Here is a 26604-nt window from a genome sequence, read left to right on the forward strand (position 1 = left end):
TATTAAATATAAAAATATTATTTGTTAATATATGAAAATTTATAGATATGAACAATCTAAAAAACTTTTTTTCTATTTAAACTTTATTTATTCAATTATATGCAAAGCATATATACATAATAAATACATTAATTGAATGATTATATTGGCTAAAATTTATATATTTTATTAAGTTCGAATGCTACTTTTATATAATAAATAATTATTTTTAAGAATCATTTTTTTTATTAGAAATATTTTATCATATCTGTTTAAAAACTTTTTGTAAATAAATTATTTCTCTAAATTAAAAAGTTAAATTTAAATTAAAAAAAAAAATTTTTAAATAAAAATTAATTTTTTATATTTAGAAAGTAAAATCATTTCTTCAATTAAAAATAATATAATAATTAATTATAGAAATAATAGATTTTAAGGAAATAATCTATGATGTTTAATTATTACATGTTATATCTTTACATGTTTCTCATTTATTATCAAAATAAAAATTCTTTTTTCTTCATTTATTTGCATCCTTTTTGTTTTAATGTTGTTGTAAGTATTTTCCTTGAGAGAATAAATCCATCGATTTGAGTACAGGATTGGCTTCTTCATATTATTAGGATTCATACCTCCAATCTGAGTTCATCTCAATGTCCAGTGTCTCGTCATCCAGCTTGTAATCTATCAAAAAGATTATATTATTTGATGCACAATACATTTTTGAAGCTCATATAAATATGAGCATACATATCATCATGAGATCTTAAACTAAGTAAATTTTTTTTATTTATATTTATTCTTTGATATATTGTTCATTATATTCGCATTAATTTAGTCCTAATTCCATCCACATTATATTGATTATAAATATGAAATAGTAAATGTTCACTGCGATAATTTTTATGTTCAATTTTAATTTTTTAAAAATATTATATATTATAATTTATTAATAATTAATAATTGATTAAAAATCTGTGGCAAATAATGACATATTATTGAGTCAATTTAAATACAACGTAATTAAAATAATTAAAATGTTGTATTGAAAATATATAGATTAATGAAGAATACAACAGCTAATAATTTGTTTTATATATATGATATTATATATGATATTTTCGTTATTTATATTATTGATTTAAAAACATGTTGAAAAAATTAAAAATTAATTAAATCGATCAAAATTAATAGTAAAAAAATATAAGAAAAATAAAAAATTTATTGATATAGAATTTTCGAGATGAAACACACATTCGGAATAAAATAAGTTTGACTCGTGCCACGTATGACAACATATTATTGATACAAATAAAAAAAAAAAATCGATAATTTGCTAACAGATGGAATTAGAATTAACGCGTATTAAATGCTAAAAGCATTCGCCATCGCAGCATCTTCGCAACGGTATTATAATCGACGATTGCAGGAACATTTTTTTCGTAGTTTTTAATTGTAAATTTTCAGCGTCGCAATAACCGATAATTGACACAATACGCGCAATAAGCGCGTTCTGTTTTCATTTTTTTTCATTATCATTATAACTTTTTTTTTCTTTTTTTTTTTTTTTTTTTTTTTTTTTTTTTTTTGCTTTAACGAGCAAAGAGTAAAATGGCGCACGCGTTGAACATACCTTCTGTTTAAATTCAAAGCACCGCCAGTTTTGAGCGCAAACGCAATTTGTAGCACGTTATCCGCAAATCGAAGCTTGCATTATTCACCAGAGTCGCATCTATAGGCCACACGCATAGGTAAGCGACTTGATATCGCCTCTTCAATAATTTGACGTTGATATGCCACCAGGATTAGAGTGCGCTGTATTTACGCGCAATTCGTCGCACAATTCATGATTACGCTGTCTAAGTACAAGTCATGTAGATACCATCAAAAGTTAAATGACGTTCTGCATTTCTTATGTTTTTCTATTTTTAAAAGTTTAATAAGTTTATAAATTTACATATCCTTTTATATACATTTTGAAGTTCCTTAAAATACCATATTGTATATAAAAATAACATGAATTTTTTTTGCAATTTACTTTACTTGCAATCACTACTTTAATTTTAATGATCGAGATCAAGAAATTTATAATATCTTCATAGAAACTTAATATATTTTCACTTTTGATATTATTTATTTGAGAAATAACAAATAATTAAATTTAATAAAAGGCATTTTTACTTATAAGCACATATAAAGAATAAAGAATTTTTTTCAAAAAATAAATTTCATTAAATTTTAACAATAAAAAAATATGTTACCTTGATGCTACATGAATTATATATTTAATATAAAATTGTTGCATTTGTGCACATATTTAATTATTATTGAATGATATGAAACTTATTATTATGTAAAAATAATAGTAATATTATAAACACTTGATCTTGATTTAAAATATATTTGTATTTAATATTGCATGCTCATTAATATATTTGTTTAATAATATTCAATATCCCTGTACTGAAGTTTGGATAAAAGAAAGAAAGAAAGGAAAAAAGAAAAAAAGAGAGAAAGAAAAAGAAAGAAAGAAAGAAGAAAAGGAAGGAGAGAAAGAACAATTTTACAATGCAAAACGTCATTCTAATAACTATCATATGTTTATATCGCGTATAAACGCGCGCTAATAATACCTAGATTGTTTTGCCGAAGAACGAGAAAGGAATAAATCATGTTTCAGTTGGTCTTGTATATAAATTTCTTCGATGGTCTCCTTTTAATGTATCCATTAGTCGATGTCGCATATTTCAATAAAGAGTAGAAGAAACTTTGATAAAAAAAATTTATTTAAAAAAGAAATAAAAATGTGATGAATAATCGAAAGTTAAAAATAAATCTTGATTAATTATTTAGCATGTATAAGAGAATTTGATATAGAGATTTTGCGAATAATAAGGTATTTATAAAGAAATTGTAACGAGGAAAATGTACTTGTAAATATTCAAGCTAAGAGACTTAAAGACATATACGTTTGAATTTTATTTTTCATTCCGTTGAGGTACATTGATAAATTCTGCAAACACGTTTCTTTGCTTTATTAATGAACATTTAAAACATTATCCAAGTTCTTACGTGTAAAAAAAAAAAAAGATTATACAGCATTTTTTGTTTAATAGCCTAAGTCACCATCTTGCTGATGCTAAATATTACAAACTTATAACGAAATCATCTATCCTACTAATGTGTAATAATCATGTGACTTAAGATAGATAAAAGATAATTCAACCCATGCCTTTAGCATTGAGTTGTACCACTATGAGAGATAGAAAAAGAGAGAGAAAGATAGAGATAGAGAGAGAAAAACATTGGAAATATCAGGAAAAAAAACTACGAACACAAATCGCACAAAAAGAATATATATCCACTATCTGCTGGAAAAAATGAACGATATATAAAATTTCTTGATTCCACATTACAAAGTTCACTTCAGTCAGGAATTCAATCTTCTTCTTTCTTATCTTCAAATAATCGTAGTTGCTTATTTCATTAATTCATTCATTATGTTGCTGATTGATGTGCTCCTTATTCTTACCGTACCTTAAGTTAGTGTGTTAAACGTTAGATCGTATCTATATCGTTATATCATATCTATATCATTATACATAGTATCGTATGTAATGGTATGGACTCTGTATGTCGGACGCAGGGCAGTTCCTAGGTTTTCGATTCCGTAAGCGAATGACCACCACTAAAGAGGCATTTTTTTTTAAGGGAGCCTTTCGCATGCGCTTAGTATTCGCTTTAGTGTACGCTTTTAGTACCTCGGTGGCATCGCGTCTGCCGGACCTGGGAAGCTAAAAGGTCAAAAAATGAAAAATCGCAGTATTAATTTCTTCATCGCCTTTCGGCGCAACAATAGCTGGAAAGTATAAGATGTAACACTGGTATGCACGAATATATTTTACTTTTATATTTTTCATTCTCTTTCTTACACAACGGCAGTGTCGCGTTCACACTGTCGCCTTTTAATATCACACCACGTATGGATATACCTGATTTTAACGATTGAACTTCCTCGCAACGCATGTAACACACATTTGCCGAATAACATACAACTTACAGACCTGGCTAAACATTTTTTGAACTATTTCAGCTATTTTGTATTTCTTCTATGTGATTTAATAAATTATTTTTTTTATTTATTATTTCATTCATGATACCATCAAATAAAAGCGAATAAAGATAATATATATATGTATATATATATATATAGAAAGAGAGAGATATTTCGATATTGATGTTTTTAAATAATTGCATATAAATTACATAAAAATTATAATTTATATTTAAAAATTTAATTAATGTATGTACAATCTATCGTTAAGTTATTAGGAAATTTTAATACTACTTTTTTTTAAATAATATATATATAAAGTTTTAACTACTATATTTAATGTTTAAACCACCATATAAAATTTTAAATAATAAAATGCATATAAAAAAAGATATAAAAAAAATATTTTCTAATATACATTTAAATTCGATGAAGATAAAATATTCCATTAATTTCGTTAAGATAATTAAGATAATTTTTAAGCAAATAATAATTAAAATACAAATATAAATAATATAATCGTTATATTTGAATTGAAGAAACATATATAAGCAACATGTTCTGATATATATGCACAGGTCTGGTAAGTTGTCACATGTTTAAAACTATTTTACCGGCACATTCAAGTATTTCTCGCTATTGTCGCAAAAAATTATCGATGACGTTCGTTTAAACGTTCATGAATATTTCAGAAGTTTTGAACATTCGAAAAAAGAATTTCTGAATGATCGTTGAAAATTTGTTCTGCTAGCTGCTTGATCACTTGCAATTATGTTGACAAAAGGCGCAATAGCAAAATAACGCAACGCAATTTTTATAAACAATCAACCCGGACTTCATCTCTCGTTTATATCTCGAAACGTAATACGCATTTTTCGACGTGGAATATTTTTTTTAAAAAAGCTAAGGCCGATGCGGTTTCGAGGCACAGAGAGATCGATGGCGTGCATCTTCGAAATTCATGTCGTTTAACGGCGCAGTGTGTCGTAACGCATTACGGTTTACTTTTCACCATCTACCGAACCGAGTTGTTCGATTAATCGCAAATATCTCGAATCACGTACACGCTGAATTCGCGGACTTTTACCGCAGAGTACATAAAAGAAGAGAGGTAGCATTAAGCAAAAGTGATTTTTTTTTTCACAAATACGAAATACTAATCTAATAATATTTTTTTTACATTTGTTTGAATTTAACTTATCCATTATAATATCATCATAACTTCCAAAATAATTTAATGGCTTATTCATTTTTTCATATCAAAGTACATAAATTTTATATTGTTTATAAGTTTTATAAATCTCAATGAATTTATTATAATTGTCTTAAAAAAAATACTAGTAATTGAATAAAATGTCAACTATTTAACAAAAAAGATTTTAAACCATTAAAGTTATTTAAAAATATAGATATTCAATTGATGTCAATGACAACCATTTTTTTTTCTTTTTTTCTTTGATAAGATAATTCAACGACAAAGTTTTCCTTTTTCTCTGATTATAATATATTTATACAATAGTTTCCTAATTTTCATATATGTATCTCATACTTTATTTTGATAACTTAATTTTTGTATATATAAATATTTTTAAAATATTTAAAAAATCTAAAGTCTGTTTTTTGAATTTATAATAAGAAATATTAATATATAAATAAATTATGAAGATTTGTATTTCGTCACAAAAATATTATATTAAGAAACATATTCATAAATACATATCTATAACATATTTACTAAAATATACTACTATTTTAATACTATTGCATTAAAAAATCAATTAATATGAGTAATAATTAATAAATATTCAAATATACAACTACCTCTGTTCTCTTTTACACTCAACACTAGAAAAGTCGCAGAATAATTTATTCATATTTTATCAACAATAAAAATTAATCTTGTACCATTATATGCACAAATATACGCTTTCTACGATCAAGAAATATTGATTTCGCGCTGAGTGTTACATCTTATACTTTTACAGAAAATGTTTAGCCTATCTCGATCCGCAAAATATAAATACACTGATATCAGTGTTCAATCAAACCGAATAACGTTGCGCAAAAAGAGCGTGGTCGCCTAAACAACGAACGATTACTCGCATAAGTTAATATCGCTCTTTAACGCTGTGTGATCAATGTCACTTGAAAAACGCATTGGTGTAATAAGTGTAAATGTTAAATAATAATAATAACAATAAGACTTACCGTCCGCCACCACGTGGAGGACCATATGCATCTGGTCTGTCGTACCCTTCGGTATAGCTGAAATAAAAATTAAATTTATTATGATAATGAATAACAAATATCAATATATGTATATAAATATATATATGTTTTTTTCGGACAAACAAAACAGATAATTAAAAATTTGCAAATTCCAAAAATGCTAATTTTTTTAATATTAAATTCCAACATATTTTTAAGCAAAACATTAATAAATCATTTTTATTAAAAAAATTAAATTTGTATTTTTTTACATAACTATTATAGTTATATAATATGTAAAATTATATTTTTATGTAAATAATAATTTGTTTTAATTGCTAATCAAATTTATGATATAATTATATATACTAATTATATAATAATAATTATATAATAAATTGAAATAATAATAATATTTTTGTAAAAACAAAAATTTATCTGACTTTTTGTTTACAAAATTTAATTCGATTTTATTGCTAAATATAATTAAAAATATAATAATTCAAATAGAAAAATAATAATAGATTTTATCTTTCTAGAAATTTATAAAAAGATGAATTTGTATACAAAAAAGAATAAAAAAATAAAAAAGGATACACACGCGCCATACAAAGCACATATACGTATATATATTTTATCATACTTCGAAATATATAATATGTAGTTTAATAGTCTATTAGTATAGTACAGTTAATCTAATAGAAAAAGAATATCATTGATTATAGAACCATTAAACCATTAAATTGTTATTAAATAATATTAAATAAATAAATAACATATCGATGAATATTTTTTTAATATTAAAATGACAAAGAATATATAAATTCTTCTGTAGTGTTGCTGAATGAAACATAGTATGTATTGTATTTGTATTTTTTTTTTAACCTTTAAGGTCATTACTTATCTAACAATACAATGTTTGAGCAACATATTAAATATCAACATATTCTTCATTTAACAGCAGAATATCGACAAATAAAATTTTCAGTTATCTATATATGAGCAAAATTTATATATATTTATATATATAAATAATATATATATTTCGTAATAAGATAAAATGAATATCTTATTGTTATTGTGCCAACAATAGAAAATTTATTTTAATACTTAAATACTTAATCGATGCGAATAAATATCGATACTATTAAATAAGCAATGACCTTTGAATTTCAGATAAATAAAATATTTTATTTTGTTACACATATATAATTGAAAATATAACTCCTTAGAAAAAATATAATTATAAATTATTGATATTTGAACTCATATTTTTTTTATTCTGATTTTTTAAATTATTTTAATAAATATTATTATATATTCCTGAAGTTTCATATTAATTTTATGAAATACTATGTGTAACTATGTACATCATAATTTTATATAATATTTTATATCATGAAATTATAAATAAAGAATATGAATAAAAAAAAAATATTTTATAGTAATATGTTTGATTTTATGAAATAAAAATCTGTATATAATATCGTTTAATATATAAAATTATTTATTTTAGATAATAAAATGAATAATTTTTTTTACTTACCCTCCACCAACAGGTGGATATCCACCACTGGGGACAGCACTGCCAGGTCTTCTACTAAACATGTCTGCTTGTGGTCCAGGACCAGTACTATAACTAGGTGCCCCAGTGCTGTAGCTGGGTCCAGTACTCATTGGCCTGTTAAATGGAGGCATATCATTAACAGGGGGACCATCCCTCCTGTCATAGGCCATTGAAGCTCCCTGACTTACCCCCCCGGGCCCACCCATCATATCCCCAGGCCCGCCCGGATAACCCCTGTCATACATAATTGGAATATGTTAACCTATTTTCACTCTATCCTGCATAATGCACCAAAATTTTCTCAAGCATAATTAATTCAAGATATACTATGGTTGCAATTTTTAAATTAGTATAAGCATTACAGGTTAGAATAAAAATAAAGTTTCAATTCATAATCGTTATACTATCGTTAAAATGTTTTAAAATGCTACAAAATACTTATTCTTCTATTATAAATATTTTTTTAAATTGTCAAGATTTATATAAACTTTTCAAATATTAAAAATGTGTTTTTTAAACACATATAACATATAGAATCTTATAAAAAGAAAAGTTATTACTAATTGTTAATTCGAATCTTTAATATTTAACTTATTATTTTTTAAAATTTATTAAATTAGTAAAAATGCAATAAAATAAAATCTAATGTGATAAATAAAATATATTACCAATGACTTTCATCATATCCTACATCTGTGTAACCCGTTCCATACCCAGTAGTGGCAACTGCACCACCACCATTTCTCATAGGCCCAGTTGCAGCTCGATCATAATCATTTCTAGCTGTATAATCAACTGTACGATTTGCACCAAAATTATCTGTACGTCCATAATCCATTGGACCTGGTGCACCTCTATTAAAATCCCCAGTCATTCCACCTCCAACTACTGCAAATAATATATTTTATGTTATTATATTAATATTTTTTTATTATTATTTGAATAAATTTATTTATTAAATATTTAATATTCAAAAATATCTCTACGTTAAAATATTTTAATCATCATTACCATAATCTGTTCTGGCTCCAAAATCTGCAGCGCGACTGTAGTCGGTTCGACCATAATCAGCTGTTCCAGTTGGTCCGTATCCTCCAACAGCTCCAGTTGCTGGTCCATATCCTCCTCCCATTCCAGGTGCCGTAGAAGTGTAACCCATTGCCGCGCTTCCCACATTTTGACCATATGCTCCACGATCAGTGTATCCAGTCCCGAAGTCTGCTCCACGTCCACTAAAGTCTCCAGCGCCACGATTGTAATCGGTGTACCCCGTTGCGACGCCACCTGCAGCAGATCCATCGTAACCAACGAGTTGGATCGGAAGAACTGTAAAGCATGCCGAGATATCCAATTTGTATTTTAGTCTGTATTATAAAAATATATTTATTTTATAATTTATTATTTTCTCATTGTAATTAGTTTATACTATATTATAAATTAATATTATTATATTAATTTCGTATATATTAATAATATTTAAGAAAACTAAATTTATGTATTAAATTTAATGTAAAATAAAGTATAGCAAAAAACATATTAATATTTTTTTATATAAAATTTTAAATATATTACATTTTTAAATATTGAACAATTTCTTATAATGAATAATGTTAAAAATTATAATTGCAATGAGAAAATAATTGTATAAAAATAGAATATTATAAAAATAAATACCAACCTCTTCTATCATTGTATGGTCCAGGACGAGCGTCTCTACCACCGTCTCGTCCTCCCCTACCACCTCTCACTGGTCCACCTCTTCTGTCTCCATCCCTGCGTCCTCCTCCTCCGCCACGTGATTTGCCCGTAGATTGTTCCACGTTGATTGTTGCCCCTTTGAAGTTGGAATTGTGAAGAGCTTTGATTGCTGCAGCTGCATCTTCCTCACGTGCCATGTGGACAAACCCATACCGATTCATGACATCGCATTCCGTTACCTCACCAAATCGTAAAAATAATTGTCGCAACTCATCGTTGCGACAATTTTCTGGTAACCGACCCACAAATATTTTTGTCTTTCTCTGTAAAATTGAAATATACAATTAATAATACTTATTGACATATTTTTTTATTTACTAATAATACATGCATTTATAAATACCAATTATTAAAGAAAACATTACGTTTATATTGTACCTCTAAAATCGACCATACCCCTGTATGCAGAAAGTATGGTGTCTGTTTGAGATTTTATCTTGCTCAAAATTTTTGCTATTATTACAAAAATCATATAATATAATGATAATGTGATATCACTGAGCTTATATTAAAATTTATATATTATAATTATAAACAATAAGTTATAAAAGATTTTAATAAAATATATAAAAAAAATTACAAAAACACAATACTTTACGTACCTATAAATAAATTGTGCCATTCAATTTATATTAATCATTTTTTTGAAAAAAGTAATATTATACATGAAAAATAAACAATGAGGTCATTAAATAATACAAAATGGAAGACAATTTACTATTAGCATTGTTCTTACCGGTTGATTAGATGAAACCATTTTCTGAAAATAAAAAAATAGTGTAATTAATTATTATCTTATATATATTATTATTACACTATTAAATGATTGCATTTTATATTTACAATTATTTAAAATTCATTAAATAATAATAGTAATAATTTACATTTATGAGGATTGCTTACAATGTATTGTATATTTTTTTTATATATAATTATATATACAACATATATATGTATAATTATATATATATTGTATACATAATTATATATACAACAATATATAAAATATTTATAATTATACATTTATAGACAAAAAAATGTTTTCAATTATGTTTTTAATTCTCTAAATATAATAAAATATAATAAAATACAAATCTATATAATATGTATCATATATAAATCATAAGAATATGGAAATTAATCATAAACCTAACATAATAAGAAATCTTATATTTACAAATATTAAAAAAAAACTAAGCCGATAGTATGATATATGATATATAGTAGCATAATATTTAAAAATTCATGAAATTTTCTTATATATTCCTTCTATAAATACAGTTTTACCTGTAAAACAATTCAGTTCGTATAATTTTAATAAGTTTAGTGATTCTTCTTATTATTATTATTATTATTCCATAAACTAATAAAAGATGATACAATGATGATTTATATTCTAATCAAGGATAGAACTGAAATTGATCAATTTGCAAAACAGTTTATAGCAGGAATATTATATTGATGTAAGATAAATAGAACTAAGATATTTGCATTTATTTTTGTTAGATGAACTTATTATTTATTAAAGTATAACTGATAGTTCTATTTATGAAAATATTGCTAAGAAATAAATGGGATAATAATGACTTAACAAGCAAAATTCTTATTAAAATGCAATATGTAATATAATTTGACTAGAAATTAGATACCATGATAAAATATATACTTTATTTCTTTCTAGTAATCTATTGAAAGAAGAAATGAATGAACTTAATAAAAAATAGATAAAAGAAAATTTATTTTTTAATATAATAATATTTCTGTATACTGCAAAAGAATTTTAGAATATTTTTTGTCTAAATTTATTTAAATTCTACATTGAACAACATTGAGCTTAGCAATATATATATATATTATTAAATATATAATATTAATGAAATATGACATTAATATTTTTTTTTATAATTTTATAATTTCTAAATCTCACTAATTATATTTTTTATGAAAAAAATATAATTTAATACATTAAAACTCTATATTTGTTTTATTTTTAATAATTAATTAGTAATTATTTTTAATAATTAATTTTTTAATTATATTTATATTTGTGAAAATTAAAAATTGTAATGTATTGAGAATTTATACATAATTTCCATATTCTTAAAATAATTATATGCAATCTGTTATATTAAACAATTACAAGTATATTATTAAAAAATATACACATGTATCTTTTTGTCTAAGGAATAGATTTTCTAATGATATTATTTTTATACTTTATAATAAAAAAAAAAGCAATATTTTGAATTATTTTAAATATCAATATAATGAACTCAATGTATAGTTATAAATCTTTATAAAAAATGCAAAATATATACGAAATTGAAATATTTTTAATGAAATATGACAGTAATATTTTTAATAAATATGTTTATACAAAAATTCTAAATCTCATTAATAATTTTTATGAAACAAATATAATTTAATATTAAAACTTCATATTTTAAAATAATTTTTTGATACATTTCATAAATTATATTATATGCATATTTTTTATTTAAACTTAATATTAATATTAATCATAGAAAATAGAAAATAAAAAAAAGAAATTGTAAATATGTATAAGTCCATATATAGGTATGCTTTAAAAATTAGTACCTTTTGAAGAAATAGTTACATGTAAGCATTAACATTTCCTTGAAATTTCCTGAAATGAAGAAACTACATTTCAAGAATATTAAAAAAATGCATAAAACTTACATGATCCTTATTAGACAGTTTTTTATTATCTGAGAACAGATCTTAAAATACAAATAAAACAATTTTATATTTTTTCTAATAAAATGAGGAAAGAAGTTGATTTACTAAATTTTGTAAACTTCAAATAGCTGAAAAAAGAAATTAAATAAAATTTGAGAAGTTGCATTCCTTTCCGGTAAATGTATAAAAGACGCTTATACATATATTGTTCAAGGCCATAGAAGTTATCAGATTTTTATCGATAAAAAGAAAAATAGTCAACTACTTTTTCAATCAATCATAATTATTCTAATGAATTAATACAAATAAATGTATTACAGATTGAATTTTAAAAACATAGAATTGAAATACGACCTTACAACGAAGAAAAAAAGATATCTAAAAACAACCGGCCCTTGGCGTGCCCTAGTAACTGACGATATGCGAATCTCCTCTCCATTAAGTCGCAAATTCCTCAAAGATACTTTTAATGATCAAATATTTTATTATAATATTACATTAATACTTACATGTGGCTGCGACGTTTTGGCGAAATTAAATTAAAGTAAAAAGGGATAAAACTTTCGTGACGCTATCAGCGAAACGAGATACGAAATGGCGTCAACGATTTCCACCTTGAATACTTTTGACGGCAAGCAATAAGTTTTGTGTTACATACTGCCACCTTTAATTCATTTAACGATAAAGTCACTAGATTATTTAGGTAGATTTTTATGAATATTCTTTTTGGAAACATTGTAAATATTTAATAATATTTAAAAATATATCTTGTGTAATATCTAGCGTAAATAAAATTTACACTAATAAAATAAAATTGAATTACAAAAGATTAACATGTAAAGAATTTATACGTGTTCATAAGATGATTTTTGTAATTTATTATTCTATTGAAAATAAAATTTAAAAATTATATAATATAATTTAGTTGACTTAAACGTTTCTTTAAAAATTTCAAATATTTATTTTATAGAATAATTATAGAAAATTTTCGTAATGAACTATGAGTTGAAATAAATTTTTTAAATAAAATTCCGAATAATTAAAATTAATTCATATTTATAAAATTTAAAAAATAAAATTTTGAAAAATATTTTATACAATTGCAGTAAATAAATACTTAATAATATTAATTTAAATTTATTTGAATTAATAGATTAATTTTGATTAATTTGATATAAAAAAATAATATGAATTGTATTTTGTTGACACGTGTGTATAATTCTTCATTTACAATACAAAAAAGTGCAAATTTAATTAGAAATGAATTTTTGGATTATTTTAAAAAAGATTTGGAGCATACTTTTATTCGGTCAAGTCCGGTTATTTCATTTAATGATCATACAATTGCATTTGTTAATGCTGGCATGAATCAAGTATGTTTTATAATCATAAAATAATATTTTTTATAAATATTTAGTGAAAAATTAATATTATTGTAATTATAATATTTTTATGAATGAAAAATTTTAATTATATATTTTTACGATATCATTTATATAGATTTTATTAATTTTTTTTTAGTTTAAAGGGATTTTTTTAAATTATTATGATTCACCTGCAATGAAAGTTACAAATTCCCAAAAATGTATAAGAATTAGTGGAAAACATAATGATTTAAATATAGTTGGAAATGATAGTTATCATCATACATTTTTTGAAATGTTAGGAAATTGGTCTTTTGGAAGTTATTTTAAAGTATGTTTTTAAAAATATTTTAACATAGTTCATTATTTTTAGTTTCTAATTTAAACTATAATAATAAATATAGATTTATATTTTTATATAGGAAGAAGCTTGTCGTTATGCTTGGAATTTATTAACAAAACATTATGGTATTAAGGAAGAATTTTTGTATGTAACATACTTTAATGGAGATGAAAAATTAGAATTAAAGCCTGATTTAGAATGTAAAGAAATTTGGTTAAATATTGGAGTTAAGAAAGATAAAATTTTACCATTTGGATTACAAGAGAATTTTTGGGAAATGGGTATTTCAGGACCATGTGGGCCATGTACCGAAATACATGTAGATCATACAAAGCAATTGAAAAATCGATGCATGCAAATTAACAAAGGATATAAAGATCTCACAGAATTGTGGAATATAGTTTTTATACAATATGAACGGTATATTAATTTAAAAAAATTATCTTCATATTTTGAAATAAATATATGAATATTTATATTAATATATTATTTTATATAAAATATTTAGTATTTTAAATATGAATTTCTTTTTTTTTTAATTTTATATATTATTTTATATATTTTTTTATTTTAGGTTGCCAAGTGGTGCAATAATACCTCTATCAAAACATTATGTTGATACAGGCATGGGATTTGAAAGATTAGTCGCAGTATTACAAGAAAAACAATCCAATTATGATACAGATATTTTTCAACCATTTTTTAAAGCTATTCAAAAATGCACAAAAGCACCAGAATACAAAGGCACATTTAGTAATACTGTTGTCAATACTCTTGATAGTGGATATAGAATTTTGGCAGATCATAGCAGAATGATTACTGTATCATTAGCAGATGGAGTAATACCAGAGCAAAGGTAAAATTAATCTGTAGTTATAAGTAATATATTATTTATATACATAATGATAATATATAATTGTAATTTCAGCAATAAACTTAGAAAAATAATAAGAAAATCAATTGATGTAAGTGAAAAAATATTTAAAAAAGAGAAAATACTTTCTGAATTATCTTATATTGTAGTAGAAACTTTAGGTAATATTTATCCAGAATTGCAGAACAATATAAAAAAGGTATTATACAACAAAATATAGTATGGATATTTATATTATTATATTAATAAATTTAAAATTTATTTTCTTATATATATCTTATTATATAATATAATTGAAATTAGATACAAAAAATAATAGAACATGAAGAAGAATTATATAAAAGATTAAAATACACTTCTAGTAAACAATGGATAAAACTTATTAAAACGTATCCTCAATTGAGCTCAATTACTGAATGGTTATCTCCTGGTCTTAGAGATGGATATAAATATCTTCAAAACATACATGATGATTTGTATGTATGTTTATAATTTATAAATATGCAGGATTTATATCAAATAAAAAAATTGTTTTCTTATATTATTAGATTAAATCACGAAATTTAGATTAAATTATTAGATTAAACTAGACTATTTTTTCTTCTAAATTTTATACACAATTATAGAATTTTTTTTATTAAATGTTATGATTATTATCTATCCTTTTGGCTTTAATTATAATTAATTATAATAAATACGAATTTAGACGAATATGTGAATATCAGAAACAAAATATTGATTGATCAAACGAAATTGATTTTTTGCTCATATTTTTATCATATTTTTATTTAGGTTTCAATATATTTGGATTTATAATTTAATAATTAAGGAAATTTTTTTTATAAAAGTTTTAATTTTATGAATTTTTAATAATGTTATAATTAAATTATTTTTTTATTAGCTATCATAAAATTACTAAATAAATATTATATGCAATTCATATGCAAAATGGTCCAACTTTGATAAGAAAATCTTGAGTTTTTGAATAATTTTGATATTATCAAAAATTTAATTACTTGAAAATTTAAAAAAAAAACAATTTTTTTAAATAAAATTTTACATATTAAAATATACATGTTGTCTAATATATTGTTTATTTTATAGAAAAGTAACTAAAGTATTACCAGGAAGTGTCTCCTTTAAATTGTATGATACATATGGATTAAATATAGAAACAATAAAAGAATTAGCAGAAATTGAATGTTTATATTTCGATGAAGTAGCTTTTTATAAAGAATTAGAGAATCTGAAGAATCAATCAAGAATTGGTCTTGAAAAGAGTAATTTAATAGATATTAAAAAATCGTTAGAAATACTTGAAAAAAGTTATGTACCTAAAACCGATGACAGTTTTAAATATAAATATGTTTTTAATGGAAATAGTTATGAGTTTCCTAAAATTGAAAGTAAAATCCTGGCATTAATTATAAATGGTAAAAATTATCATTGATTTAATAATATTGTTTAAATATAATAGAAGAATACACAATTTGTTTGCTATAGATAATATAATATTAAACAAAACGAATGAAACAAATAATGATATATGTTCAATAATTAATAAGAAAATTGCAAATTATAATACAGAATCAAATAAAGATGAAATAGGAATTATACTGGATAAAACAGTCTGTTATTCATTAAAAGATGGTCAAATATCAGATAAAGGTTCTATTTATATACAAAATTTGATTTTTGATATAAATAATGTGAAGAAAATTAATGGATATGTAATACATTATGGAAAATTTTCACATGTTTATTTAAAGTAAGTTTTAATTTTAATTTAATTAATTTATATTTATTATAATATTATAATTATATATTATATTTATTAATATAATATAAAAAATCTAAAGGAATTTATTCATACAGAAAAGACATTGAGAAATTAAAAATTGGAGATAATTGTTTAGTTTGTATTGAACCCAAATTTCGTATAGAAACAATGCAACATCATACTGCAACACATTTATTACATGCAATAATACAACAGAAAATGCAAGCAGTTTATTTGCGTCATTCTCTTGTTTTCCCATATGGTTTAAAGTGTCAGTTTAATTCATTTGGAGAAAAACTTTCTTCTAAACAATTGAAAGAAATTGAAGAATTTATAAATACTATCATAACAGCTAATGTTCCAGTTACTACAAAAATATTAAATGCCATGGAATTATTAGCAGAAGATTCTGTAACGTTAATACCAGGACAGATTTGTCCTTATAAAGATATTAGAGTTATAGAAATTAATTTCTCTGACTTGAAATCAAAGTAAGTATTTTTTGAAAAATAACATTAGAAAATTATACATTCTAAAAGTGTCTTTTTTTTTTAGTGCTTTTTTTATTTAATAAAATTGAATATTTTTTTAGAGAAACATGTTGTGGTACACATATACTGAAAACAGCAGAACTAGAATATTTTTGTTTTCTTAATTATTCCTCAAAAGGAGCATCAAATTTTATTCTTAAAGCAATTGTAGGATCACTTGCAAAAACTGCTAAAATGGCAGGTAAAAATATGCAATATAAAATTTTGGATTTAGAAAATAAATTGAAAAATAGAAAAATTACATGTGAAACATTTAAAACAATTAGTAAAGAGATAGAGAATGAATTAAAAAATGAAGATATACTAATACCATATTTTATTAAAGAAGAATGTTTAACAAAATTAAATGATTTAAATAAAATTATCCATATACAAAAAAAATAACAAACAAAAGTAAGTATTGTGATATTGGTTTTTTTTTTAATAAAATAACGAAAATATTGAAACATTAATTATTTTCAATTTTATAACAAACGTAATATTACATATAATTTATTAATTACAGGTATTCAAAAGAATAAAAAAGTATGGATTGAGACATTTGAATGTGATCTGATCTATATAAACAGGTTTGTTTATTTTTTCTTTTTACTTTTTAAAACATTATTTTAAAAACATCTTTATTTTTTATTATTATAATTTAATTATAATAATAACATTTTAACATTAATAATGTAAAAATAATGTAATGTAATTATATGTATGTAATGTATTTATATTTAATATATATTTTATTATTATTTTGATAAAATAATATATTAATATATTATTTATATTATTATAATATTAATATTTTTATTTTTTTAAATACATTTATCTAAATATTATTTAATATATATATATATACATATATATACTCATAATTAAATAAATATTATTAAGTATAATTTAATTGAGACAAAATTAATTAAATTTATATTTCTATTTTTTAATAAAAATTTCAAATATACTTACATGTATCTATATGTATTACATGTATAAAATTTTTTTTTCTTGTTTATTATCATTGATTATAAATAAACTTTATGCTATAAAATAAATTGAAATAATATAATACAATAGAACAACATAAATTATTACAACAATATAAATGTTACATTTCAATATTGTACATTATAATTTGCAAATTTTAAATTATTAATAATTATAATTTAGTTTTTGTACTCAAATTTTAATAATTTATATTTATTATAGAAATTTCAATTTTTTTTTATTTTTTAACTTTAAAATTTAGGCATAAACTTTATAAGGTTTCAAAAATTATTTAAATAATATATAAAAATAAAATATATTATAAAATTAGAAATATTGTTAATAATCATTATTTATATATTGTTAATAATTATTTTTATTATTAATTAAAAAAATTAGAAATGTTTTATAAAATGATATATATACATATATATATATTAACTTTATATAGCATTATATAATAAAAATTCTTTTTATTATATTATTATATATATATATTTATATTAATAATTATATATATATATTCATTATTCATTATTTTTTTACATGGTTATTATAAAAGAGTGTTAATGCATTCCATTGCTGTTTATGTAATAATATATGTGGTCTTTTTTGCTGTATATATGTTATTGCTTCTTCTGGAGTCCATTGATTCTTCTAGATATACATTATAATATAAAATGTTCAATATTTTATTTAAGAATGTTGTATAAAATTTTTTAAAAAATTTAATTCATATATTTTCAATTATCTTACCATCATTAAATAACATCCAACTAATGTTGCACTACGTGTTCTCCCTGCTTTGCAATGTACATAAACACTTTTAGGATAATAACTTTTATCAGAATTGATAGAATTATTTAATGTATTTGCATCACGAAATTTATTGATAAAATTTACACCATGATATAACTTTTCTTGTGAAGGTGATTCAAAAATATCTGTTACAGATAATTGTAAAAATTCTATGTTATTTTTATTCCATTCCTAGAAAATGTATAATATTAAGCGGTTAAATTATTTATCGATTTTGATACTATTTTAATATAGATATTTTAATATAGTTATTAAAAACTTTCATTTACATAATGATAATTTCAATATATATACCTTTTCATTGGAAAACAACCGTAATTCATAATCTTCATTCATTGAAACAACAGCTTGAACATTTTCTTCAGCTATTAACTAAAATTTTATAGATCTTATTTTTCCGAATGTAATTTTTTTAAATTTAAATTATATATGTATACATTTCTTAAATTTTTCTTAAATATTTATTATTTATTTCTAAAGTTTGAAAATTAATTATTAAGATTATTTATAATATTATAATAATTATATACCTGTTTTGTCATACTTCGAAATGGTAAAGCACCTAATATAACAGTTTCGTCAATTCTGTCATACCAATTTCTCGATGAAATTTTTTCCATTAATATATTATAAACTAGTGTTGGATAAAATGTCACTCTTGCAAACATTGCTGTTGTAATTTTAATTCATTAATAAAAATAATTATTACAATTTAAAATCTATTCAATGAAATAATAATAAATCAATTCTAATATGATATATGTATTATAACTTTCATTTATGAAATGATCCTATTAAAAGTATTTTTTCACCAATATCTTGTTGAAAAACTTACAACTGTTATAACATTTTAGAAAGTTATCCGAATTGTCTAACCGAAAGTAAGATAATTATATATACGAAGAGGGGATTGTACATTAACATAACGGTACATAAATGTTACGATATAACAAATTTATAAAATTAAAAAAATCTAAATAATATAATTTATATTAATTTACAATTAATTTTGAAAATTTCTTTGAAAAAATTATACAATTATATAAAAAAATGTAATATAGATATAATACGAAGATAATTTATATATTAAAAATAAATTTTTTTTTTTGAATTACGATAATATACGTATTATTGCAATATATATATTGTCATATACATTTGATATGATTTAAGGTTTAATATTTCAATATTAAAAAGTAAAATAATTATATAGTATCTCTAACACTATTTTTACTAATTATTATTTACATAACATTTTCAATTCAGTTTTTTAAATTTCTCAAGATTTATTCTATTATACATAAACAAAAAAATATATATAAACAAATTTAATAATATATGATACCTATGTATTCTATATTAAATTTCATCTTGTTGATAATAGTGGTAACAAATCTTCATCTAAGCAATAATAACCTAATTCTCCTTTTCTGAATAAAGAGAGAAAATATTCTGCTGCAAATCTTAAATCTGGCTTTATAATTTTTCTACCATCATAATTTTTAATTTTTAAAGTTTTTTTCAATTTTGCTGCAATATATATAAGAACATCTGATATATTATCAGATGGTTTTATTAATCCTAATTTTTTTACATATTCAAATCGTTCATGTTTATTCAACCAAAATAACAAAAAATCTGCAAGTAATTCTGGCCCTATTAAATGATCTTGCATACAACTAGCTAATGCTAACTTCAGACCAGTATTTATATCATTTATTTTAGGAATTAAAATTCCAGGTGTATCTAAAACATAAATATTTGGATTTTCTGATATTTTAACTTTTGTTGATACAGATCGTGTAATGCCGGCAATACCACCAACTTGTACAGCACTACTTTTATGCAGGATATTATTTCTTAATCGATTGATTAATGATGATTTTCCTACATTTGGAATACCTATAATCATCATTTGAAATGAAGATTCTTCTGATCTATTATATCGATTTGATTTTTTAATTAATTTTTGTGCTAAAGGTATTAATTCTCTAACACCTTCACATTTTACATTTTTAAAATTAGTAAATAATATATTATGTAATCCCTTTTTATTTAAACTTTCTATAATAGAATCCTTAAATCTCATATCACTTAAATCTATTTTGTTTAATATAAAAATATGAGGTTTCAATCCAGTTAAAACATTGTTAAAATCTGCATAATGTCCAGAAATTGGAATTCTTGCATCATGAACTTCAATGATACAATCTACATTTTTTAACTGATGCTGCATTTGTTTTAATCCTTTACCCATATGTCCAGGGAACCATCTTAATATATCTTTATTTGCTAGATGAAAAGTATCACGAAATTTGGGTACTACATTACCTAGACTCATTTTTTTGAGATAATTTTAATTTATATTCCTTTTGAAAATTTTCCTGAAATAATATTTTTATCATACAATATTTTTAATTAATCAATAAATCTAATACATGCCAAATTTTTTAATAAATATATTTAACATTTACAATTTAATTTATATATATATATAAAATATATATTTATATAATATATGTTTTAAATATATTACATATAATATTACATATAATATATATTACATATATATTAAATATAATATATTACATATAATATTACATATAATATATATTACATATATATTAAATATAATACATTTAAAATATTGATATGATAAAAAATTAATAGTTACCTTTCACAAATTCTATTCCGAATATATCATAATAATAACAAATAGTTTTGAATACTACCAACCTTATCATTGATTCTTCATATGCTTATATATATTATTCATTTACGAAAATATTCAAAATAATAGTATATTAAATTTTTAAAATTAAACATATTAAAATGAAGTAAGGAAAAGTTATTTAGAGATTGATATAATAAAATAAAACATATGACTACAATATGATAATAAATATTTTATAATAAATGAATAATTAAATACGTTAAATTTTGTTTAAATTTTGTTTCGTTTAATTTTTTTTAATTTCGTTAAAATTTTTTTTATTTTGATATATATAAATATATTTTTATTTTCTGTAAATATATAAAAATATATATATATATATATATATATATATATATATATATATATATATATATATAAATAAAATATGTAACATGTTTGTATATCATGTACATTATAAATTAACTAAAGTTGATTATAATAAAATTGTAAATATTAAAAAAAAAACTTTTTTTTAAATATTTTCTTTAATTTTAAAAATATAATGTAAAATAAATAAGTATTACGTATTAAGTATTACGTATTAAATTTTTTAAATGTTTTGTAATTTTTTATATTGAATCAGTTTTATATGATTGTATGTATACATTATTAAAAAATTATTAAAAAATAAATAATCTAAAAATTAATTATTTTATTAATGATCTTAAATAAAAATTTGTATATAATAATATATTATTAGTAAATTTATATATAATAGTGAAAGTAATTCAATCGCAAATTAAGAAAAAAAAGAAATTATGTTTTTTACAATAGATTTTAAATATGTAAATAAAATTCAATTCAATAAAAGTTTTAATTCAGTCATTAGAAATTTTTTTGCATCGTGATAAACAAATATTTTATAAAATTGCGAGAAAACGCAGAGCATCAAAACTAGTAATTTTTAGTAATTTGATTGACGATTTGTATCTAAAATCTATGTATAGTACATTTATGGATCTAAGATCCCTAGAAAAAATACTATACATTAATAGGAATGTAATCAGATTGATTATTATTATTATTGTTATTGTTATTATTATTATTATTATATAAATATATATGTATATATATATAAATAATAATAAAATCATATAAAAAATATGTATCAAATAAAAAACTAGATAAATTTATTTAGTGAATTGAAATTATTTAGTATGTATAATATACTAGAATGCGAATTTCATTCTAAACTTCAATTTATATTTAAATAATTAGATACGAAATTTACAAATATAAATTAAATATAATTAAAAATATAATTTATTATTTATAATTAAAATTTATAATTAAGATAATTTATAATCTATAGTTAATTTAAATAGGTCAATATTTTTAAATTAACTATTTTTGTTTCTAGATTATTTTAATGATGAACTTGACATAAAAACTTGGCATAAAGTTTCTTTCACGATTGCGCATAGAGTTGGTTCGCGGTCGTGCAAGAGTCCACATGAGCCTGTTGCCAGTTATTGATCCTGATACGATTAAACAACACTGCATTGCTGTCAACTACGAAAACAATTCTGATCACGCAGCATTTATAAAAACGTGGCGATAAATTGTTACGGTAACGTGTGCGCCTATATTTACACAAAGTACTATGATATCGAAATGTGCTGTAGTGCCTCTTCGACGTCATCGTTGTTCTGTCAAAATGTAGAAGTTTCGTAAGACTCGAAATATCGATGAGTGACACTTGTACCATTTATACGGAAAGATGTCATCGGTAGTTTTTTGCGGAAAAAGAAACTTTTAAATAGAACATATTGAAAATTCTTGTTATTAAGAAATTTGTAATTTTTTGTTAAACGCATTTTTTAAAAACTACGTATTTTGACTTGGAACTCTAAGAAGAGTTGAATTTGTATTGCTGCTGCACATGTGATCCTTTAGGTGTTATCTTCGATTCGTAATGAAGAAGTTTACAATTAAAGGCGTGCTTGACGGTTTCCGATCGTCGGTACCGCAACCCGTCAAACCCGATCAAGAAATCGTCGAAAATTTACGACCGGAACATTTTCAAGTAAAGAAGGTCAGTGACAATAACATATTATTAATTTTAAATTATACATATATAAATAGACTTGCAATTATCTTATTTAATTTTAAGATGTATGAAAGTAATTTGCGTATGTTATGTATTTTCAATCTATAATATTATTTTCTTTTGAAATTTCTAGTTTATAATTGGAATGACCCAATTAAAAAATATTAATTGCATTCTGCGATCTATTTTGAGATTTATCTTTTACATATTTTAGTATGATTATATGATTTATATATAACTATGAAATTAATATATTAATTAGATACATATTATTACATGTAAATTATTAATATATAATTATATCGTAATGAAGTAAAATCATCCATGTTATATTATCATCGTGAAAGTAATTTATACTATGATACTGCTCCTATTAATCATATATAGAAGTATTTAAAAATAATTATAAATAAGATATGATAAAAAATATATATTATAAAAATAATTAAAAGTAAAAAGATTTAATTATATATATTTAGTATATCTTAAATACATTCGAAATTGTAACTATTATTTTAAAGTTAATATAAATGTAATTATTAATTTAAATAGATATAGAATAAGTAAATCTATTTGTTGGTAAACAATATCTTTTCAAATATTTTTTGATATATCCATTTTCGATAAATGATATTGAATATAAGGTATACTTATTGAGAATTAATATATGTGTATATATGTATATATATATATATATATATATGTATATATATATATATATATATACACACACACAGACACGAAAGATTAATTAACTATATTTAAATATAGTTAAATTAAATAGCGATTATTTGTTATAGAAGATATATATAATGAAAATAATAATATAATGATAACAAATATCATGAAAATATAAATTAATTGTGAGAAAATTAAATATGAATTAAATTATAAAAAAAAATTATTCAAATTATAATTGTATAGTAAATAAATAAATGAAAGAATAAAATCTATGTAGGCATCCGTATAAAAATATTTTCTTATGAATATTGATTGAAATTTTTTTTTAAAATATACAAGTTCTTAAATTATTTCAAATATGTTTTAAAATTTTTAATCGATTTTGAAATCAATTTGTTTAATTCCGATTTTAATTCCGATATTAATTGTTCCAAAAAAAAATTTAAATAAATTTAAATAAAAGAATTAATCATTATTTTTAATTTTTTCAAAACTTTACATTTATTTCTTCATTTAATATATGTATTACATATTTTAATCGATTAATATCTTTAACATTCTAAATAAAAGAAGATTATTATATTATATATGAAAGAAACATGCATGATGCATATCTGATATCGATAGTTTATCCTAAGTATATGTATATTATATATTATCAAGCTAACATTTGTGGATCGCGTATCAACATGACATAGAAAAATATTATTATTGAATATTATTGAATATTATTTTAAAATCGTTTAAATCTAATGATGAAAATTAATTCGAATAAACGAATTTTTTAGCAATAACATTACAATATATTAACATTATTTTAATAGCATTTTTTATTCTAACAACATAAATAAAAAAAATTAATAGAATTTATATAAAATAATTACATAATAATTATTTACTATAAATATTATATTTGTATTTTTAATATTTTTTAGAAAAGTTTGAAGATTTAATCTAATTTCTTAAAATTTTTTTATTAATTATTTATTTAATGTGTATAGATATAAATCAGAATATAATTCAAAGACAAATTCAAGGATTCAATAAATAAAAACATCGTAATTTTAAAATAAATTTATAAAGTATGATTTATAAATATAATTTTTATAAAATACGAAGCAACAATTAGGAATAAAACTCAAAATTCACAATAATTGTGCTAATAAATGCGCTATCGATAAATAGCGTGTGTTTTAACATTTTAATTCATTGGATATTCAAACAAAATTTGCTATTTTTAGAAAGAAAAAAAGCTCGAAATGTAAAACTTGTAGAAGATTTAAAATTTTTATATTTTTGATAATATATACATTATAATTTGATAATATATTACATAAAAATAAAAATATTATTATTTATATAAATTATATTATAAATAAAATATTGTTTATATATTTATTTATATTTAATAAATTTTTATATAATATATATAATATTTTTTTATCTTATAAATTTGTTTTATAAAGCGGAAAGTATGATTCAATTTTTTCCACCACTTTGTGATTTTGGCTATTTCAAGTAAAAGAAATATTAAAAAGAAATATACAATATGTAAATATCATTTATTGTTTTATAATAATATTGAAATTATTATTTTTCTAGCATTTTTATCAATGCATCTGTTTTGATATATGAATTTTACGATTAATTATATTTTTTATTTCACAATTAATTCAAAGTATAAAACGATGTTTAAACTAATGCAACAAACATTGCAAAATGCGCGCATAAAAGAGGTTACTTTTAATGGAAGTGAATGCAGGCCGGGATTCGACACAGCTGTGTCGATAGCAATATCGAAACGAATTTCTCTATCTTCTACGTTATGCGTATCGGTTTATGCACCTTTAAAAACAATTATGTCAGCTATATAAACTGATATAAACTGTTATTGGCAAAATGAAATTTCAACTCAAAGTACATAATAATCTGTTATAATGTAATACATACGATATAAAATAAAATGTTAATATTTCTCAATATTCTTTTACTATTCATGAACTGTACATACTGATTGTACGTGTGATTATAAATATTTAGAAGCGTAATTACGATAATATTAAACGGAAATTATTGAACAGATTTCTCGATTTTTAATAAACATGGACGAATATTTTTTTTTCTTTTATAATAAAGACGTATAAAGGAGGCTTTAATATCATAAAAAAAACTTTTGAAAAATTTTAAT

The 26604-nt window shown here is 21.5% G+C and overlaps 5 protein-coding genes and 1 long non-coding RNA gene across 46 annotated transcripts in view; 3 read left to right on the forward strand and 3 right to left on the reverse strand.

Moving 5' to 3' along the window:
- Positions 1-65: 65 nt before the first annotated feature.
- On the reverse strand, positions 66-12944 carry LOC108002229 (RNA-binding protein 4.1). 28 transcript variants are annotated; one of them, XM_062080694.1, is made up of 9 exons: positions 12267-12755; positions 12165-12213; positions 10303-10326; positions 9487-9829; positions 8820-9134; positions 8477-8696; positions 7788-7922; positions 6242-6298; positions 66-663 (listed from the first exon to the last, which is right to left on the reverse strand). In XM_062080694.1, exons 3-9 carry the CDS (start codon positions 10321-10323, stop codon positions 648-650), a joined length of 1107 nt encoding a protein of 368 aa, XP_061936678.1. In that variant the 5' UTR covers positions 10324-10326; positions 12165-12213; positions 12267-12755; the 3' UTR covers positions 66-647. The 28 variants fall into 28 exon arrangements, with proteins under 28 accessions (XP_061936678.1, XP_061936689.1, XP_061936676.1 ...); XM_062080688.1 differs by lacking the exon at positions 66-663 and adding an exon at positions 2935-3773 and having other exon boundaries at positions 7788-8042; positions 8820-9092; positions 9550-9829; positions 12267-12759; XM_062080684.1 differs by lacking the exon at positions 66-663 and adding an exon at positions 2935-3773 and having other exon boundaries at positions 7788-8042; positions 12267-12758.
- Positions 663-8468, forward strand: LOC133666807 (uncharacterized). Its single transcript, XR_009831490.1, has 2 exons — positions 663-1730; positions 7801-8468. It is a non-coding gene; the product is annotated as an uncharacterized LOC133666807 (long non-coding RNA).
- A 16-nt stretch (positions 12945-12960) lies between the features above and the next one.
- Positions 12961-17960, forward strand: LOC108002207 (alanine--tRNA ligase, mitochondrial). Its single transcript, XM_062080680.1, has 11 exons — positions 12961-13639; positions 13788-13961; positions 14053-14393; positions 14548-14829; positions 14902-15046; positions 15151-15323; positions 15952-16280; positions 16351-16615; positions 16723-17118; positions 17220-17571; positions 17684-17960. Exons 1-10 carry the CDS (start codon positions 13454-13456, stop codon positions 17560-17562), a joined length of 2634 nt encoding a protein of 877 aa, XP_061936664.1. The 5' UTR covers positions 12961-13453; the 3' UTR covers positions 17563-17571; positions 17684-17960.
- A 643-nt stretch (positions 17961-18603) lies between these two features.
- LOC108002204 (phosphatidylglycerophosphatase and protein-tyrosine phosphatase 1) lies at positions 18604-21717 on the reverse strand. Of its 2 annotated transcripts, XM_017063738.3 has the most exons (6): positions 21644-21717; positions 21301-21353; positions 19500-19639; positions 19264-19341; positions 18907-19140; positions 18604-18807 (listed from the first exon to the last, which is right to left on the reverse strand). In XM_017063738.3, exons 2-6 carry the CDS (start codon positions 21308-21310, stop codon positions 18685-18687), a joined length of 585 nt encoding a protein of 194 aa, XP_016919227.1. In that variant the 5' UTR covers positions 21311-21353; positions 21644-21717; the 3' UTR covers positions 18604-18684. The 2 variants fall into 2 exon arrangements, with proteins under 2 accessions (XP_016919227.1, XP_016919226.1); XM_017063737.3 differs by lacking the exons at positions 21301-21353; positions 21644-21717 and adding an exon at positions 20315-20455.
- LOC133666806 (mitochondrial GTPase 1) lies at positions 19408-21310 on the reverse strand. The gene is made up of 2 exons (XM_062080711.1): positions 20315-21310; positions 19408-19639 (listed from the first exon to the last, which is right to left on the reverse strand). The coding sequence occupies exon 1, from the start codon at positions 21308-21310 to the stop codon at positions 20336-20338; it is 975 nt and encodes a 324-aa protein (XP_061936695.1). The 3' UTR covers positions 19408-19639; positions 20315-20335.
- A 1671-nt stretch (positions 21718-23388) lies between the features above and the next one.
- The window catches only part of LOC108002221 (syntaxin-binding protein 5), a 38338-nt gene continuing 35122 nt past the window's right edge, over positions 23389-26604 (forward strand). For all 13 annotated transcript variants that reach the window (XR_009831489.1, XM_062080676.1, XM_062080678.1 and 10 more), the window contains exon 1: positions 23389-23720. Coding sequence is in view for 12 of the 13 variants with exons in the window: in XM_062080676.1 (XP_061936660.1) it covers positions 23601-23720 (120 nt within the window). In the remaining variant the exon portion in view is untranslated. The remainder of the gene's footprint in view (positions 23721-26604) is intronic.

Source organism: Apis cerana, linkage group LG10, assembly GCF_029169275.1.
Source record: "Apis cerana isolate GH-2021 linkage group LG10, AcerK_1.0, whole genome shotgun sequence".
Taxonomy (NCBI): domain Eukaryota; kingdom Metazoa; phylum Arthropoda; class Insecta; order Hymenoptera; family Apidae; genus Apis; species Apis cerana.

Bases quoted from the DNA above. Each gene is read 5' to 3' on its own strand.
- LOC133666806 (XM_062080711.1), bottom strand. From the start codon at position 21,310: ATGAGTCTAGGTAATGTAGTACCCAAATTTCGTGATACTTTTCATCTA.
- LOC108002229 (XM_017063778.3), bottom strand. From the start codon at position 10,323: ATGGTTTCATCTAATCAACCG. The intron at 9,830-10,302 runs GTAAGAACAATG...TCAATTTTACAG, and splicing joins TGGTTTCATCTAATCAACCG to AGAAAGACAAAAATATTTGT. The intron at 8,043-8,476 runs GTAATATATTTT...TATGTATGACAG, and splicing joins GGATATGATGAAAGTCATTG to GGGTTATCCGGGCGGGCCTG.
- LOC108002207 (XM_062080680.1), top strand. From the start codon at position 13,454: ATGAATTGTATTTTGTTGACACGTGTGTATAATTCTTCATTTACAATA. The intron at 14,830-14,901 runs GTAAAATTAATC...TTGTAATTTCAG, and splicing joins GGAGTAATACCAGAGCAAAG to CAATAAACTTAGAAAAATAA. The intron at 16,616-16,722 runs GTAAGTTTTAAT...TTATTCATACAG, and splicing joins TTTTCACATGTTTATTTAAA to AAAAGACATTGAGAAATTAA.
- LOC108002204 (XM_017063737.3), bottom strand. From the start codon at position 20,339: ATGAAATTTAATATAGAATACATAG. The intron at 19,640-20,314 runs GTATCATATATT...AAATTACAACAG, and splicing joins ATTTAATATAGAATACATAG to CAATGTTTGCAAGAGTGACA. The intron at 19,342-19,499 runs GTATATAATTAT...ATAAAATTTTAG, and splicing joins TTCGAAGTATGACAAAACAG to TTAATAGCTGAAGAAAATGT.